This window comes from Plasmopara halstedii, assembly GCF_900000015.1.
Source record: "Plasmopara halstedii genome assembly, contig: Scaffold_2061, whole genome shotgun sequence".
In the NCBI taxonomy this organism is placed as follows: Eukaryota; Oomycota; class Peronosporomycetes; order Peronosporales; family Peronosporaceae; genus Plasmopara; species Plasmopara halstedii.
This window is the reverse complement of record NW_020188969.1, coordinates 1756003-1758603: the sequence shown is the minus strand read 5'-3', so window position 1 is coordinate 1758603 and position 2601 is coordinate 1756003. Positions and strand designations below refer to the sequence as shown.

Below are 2601 nucleotides of genomic sequence, written 5' to 3'. Positions count from 1 at the left end.
TGGGGGAGATAGGACAAGCCCCAAAAGATGCGACTGTGGTTTTTCAGGACAACCAAGGTGCCATCGCCCTCGCACGCAACTCGATTTTCCACGCACGCACCAAGCATATCGAGATCAAGTATCATGCAATTCGTGAGCGTGTGATGGATGGGACCATAGAGTTAATCTACAAGACGACCTCCGACATGCTTGCGGACGCTCTCACGAAAGCAGTGTCGAGAGCTAAACTCGACGCGTTCAAGATCGGCATTGGCATGCGCAGCATGGGGGAGTGTTAAGTATGCTGCTGTAGGCAATGCTTGCATTAACTCATGAGTTATGGTGACTGGCTCAAGTGGTTTGGCATCGTGATGTTAAACGGCGAGTTGTGAGTTCAATTCCCACTACGGATGGTTAGTGCGTGTTTAACCTTTATGGTTAAGACTGCATATGTCTGCATATTAAAGTGTGTACTTATTTTAGATTCGCGCAAAGACTGAGTTAGAGTGTTCCACATACCTTAGGATGGGTTGGTAGCTTAAAACTTAGGTTTAGTATAATGTGTGGCCCGCAAGGCAGTTGCGCCGTGGGTCCACACAATTGTGTCTAACATTAATACACTCACTTCTGCATTTGCACACACAAGCACACATCACTTCTACCTCTGCCCTTCTTATATCCTTTAAGACCGTCAATCGGTACCTACCCCGATTCCACCGTTTTACACTTCTTTGCGAAACATCCAAGGGGTAAGCCTTTGAGCTAAACGAGAGTTTCTGTGCCGGCACATAGAGCGACATCGGGAAAATCATATGTATCTGTAAAAATATTAGAGCGTGGCTTTTCCATTTGAGCCTGAACACCGCTCGCTCTCGTCAGAGATGGGGCAGAAGGTCGCAACATATAGTCTCCCTGACTCGCCTCTACCGGCTACAACACATAAGACTTCAAAAAACAGCCGCATTTTACATCCCCATTAGAAGTATTCTCTGGGGATCACGTTGAACTGTCTCTACCGCAGTAATTAACTCTAGAGTCCGCGATATACAATTGCTTTTGTTCAGTCTAATATTCGGCTCACTGCTGTTTCTGCCTTAAAGATTACTTTAAGGAACGAAGCAATAAATTTGCTGGATCCCAAGATCTGCAGATCAGCTACCGCAGCTAAAAATCCGCGTTCTTCTGTTTCCTGATAAGGGTTGTTTCGTGAGTAAACACAACTCCACAAGGATTGAAGTACACGACACCAAGTTTTTTTTTACTTGTATTAGATCCACCGACCAAGACAACAAGTCACGTATAACATCACCTAGATTTAGAAACAGGATAAAGCAGCTTTTCACGCCGCCAAAGCCTTCAACAGACCTTCGACATATACCCATCTCAAGACACAAATATCGTGTGTGCTCAGCGCTTTCTCGTACTGTCTTCCATTTTCGACTGTCCAGCGCGTAGCGTAACTGAATACGTTCCTATATATCAAAATATATTAACTTTTGTCGACTGCAAGTATCCTAAGATGTTCATTTTGTTAGTCAACAACCCTCAGTTGCGAGACCCACCTCTGCCAATTAAAATCGTCGCTTTTTCAGGGCTGCTTTTGGGTGATACTCGACCATCGTATAAGGTGCAATTCAATTCTCAGCTTTCTTAGTGGGCCGTTCTGTACATACTGGGATTGAACATTGAGCGCATTTTGCGATGGACTCGTCGCATTTCAGCCAAAATAGGGAGAGACCCGCGAACCAAGGAATTTCGCACTCTTACAGATGTATCATCGGTGAGGATGTTGGATCTTTTTGTTAGCTGATAGATTTCCTTTCATTTTTTGTATAGTTGAGGTCAACCGTCTCTGGCGCTTGCAGAGCTTTCACCTTACGAGTCACAAGTGACCCTCGCGGCACGAATTGTACTTCGCGTTGAATATGCTACCGCGATGGATGGTTTCTGGTACGTAACGTGAAAGCGGTGGATGCAGATGTACCACATCTTCAAAATAGGTTAGGCTGACGCGGAGGATCATAGTGGGAAATGCGCCTAGATGCAAGCCCCCCATGATTATGACGGTGCTACCGCCTGGACATTGTGTGCTGCCATTGCTGTGATAGTTACTCTCGGCTCTTGGATATAGTCCACTACTTCTCGCACTCTTTGACATGTGGACAAAATTGAGCATATGGGTTACGCCTGGTAAGTCGGTGCGAACGTCCGCGACATATGTTGTCTACATAACTTTAGAATGCTTTTCCATGAAGATACTGAACGCTAGTATCCATTCTCGCATGCAGCCTCTCGGCCTAATCATCGGGAGAGCAACGCCCTAGTGCTCTGTCTCGAGAAACTACAGCTATCTCAGCGTATCAATTACGAATAAAACTTTCCCTTTCTCCGCATTGTAAAATAACTGGTTTACCATGAGCGGCCCCAGAGTACTAGCCACGTTTTAATCTAATGACTGATTGAGACTTTTCTGGATCTGTCACACCACTGCATACTTATAGCTCGTGACTACCTTCAGGTGTTCGACCACCGCTTCTTTTCTTCATCCGCCAAGCGTGCTACTAACTCGCCACCAACTAAAAGTTGAAGCTTATTTAGCTTTTCTTATAATGTCTCGATGAC

At 45.4% G+C, this 2601-nt stretch overlaps 1 protein-coding gene across 1 annotated transcript; it reads right to left on the bottom strand.

Moving 5' to 3' along the window:
- Positions 1–741: 741 nt before the first annotated feature.
- Positions 742–1413, bottom strand: PHALS_02889 (uncharacterized protein; the record flags this gene model as incomplete). The annotated part of the gene is made up of 4 exons (XM_024717351.1): positions 742–909; positions 1061–1168; positions 1242–1333; positions 1404–1413. 4 exons carry the CDS (start codon positions 1411–1413, stop codon positions 742–744), a joined length of 378 nt encoding a protein of 125 aa, XP_024582858.1.
- Between the last annotated feature and the right edge of the window lie 1188 nt (positions 1414–2601).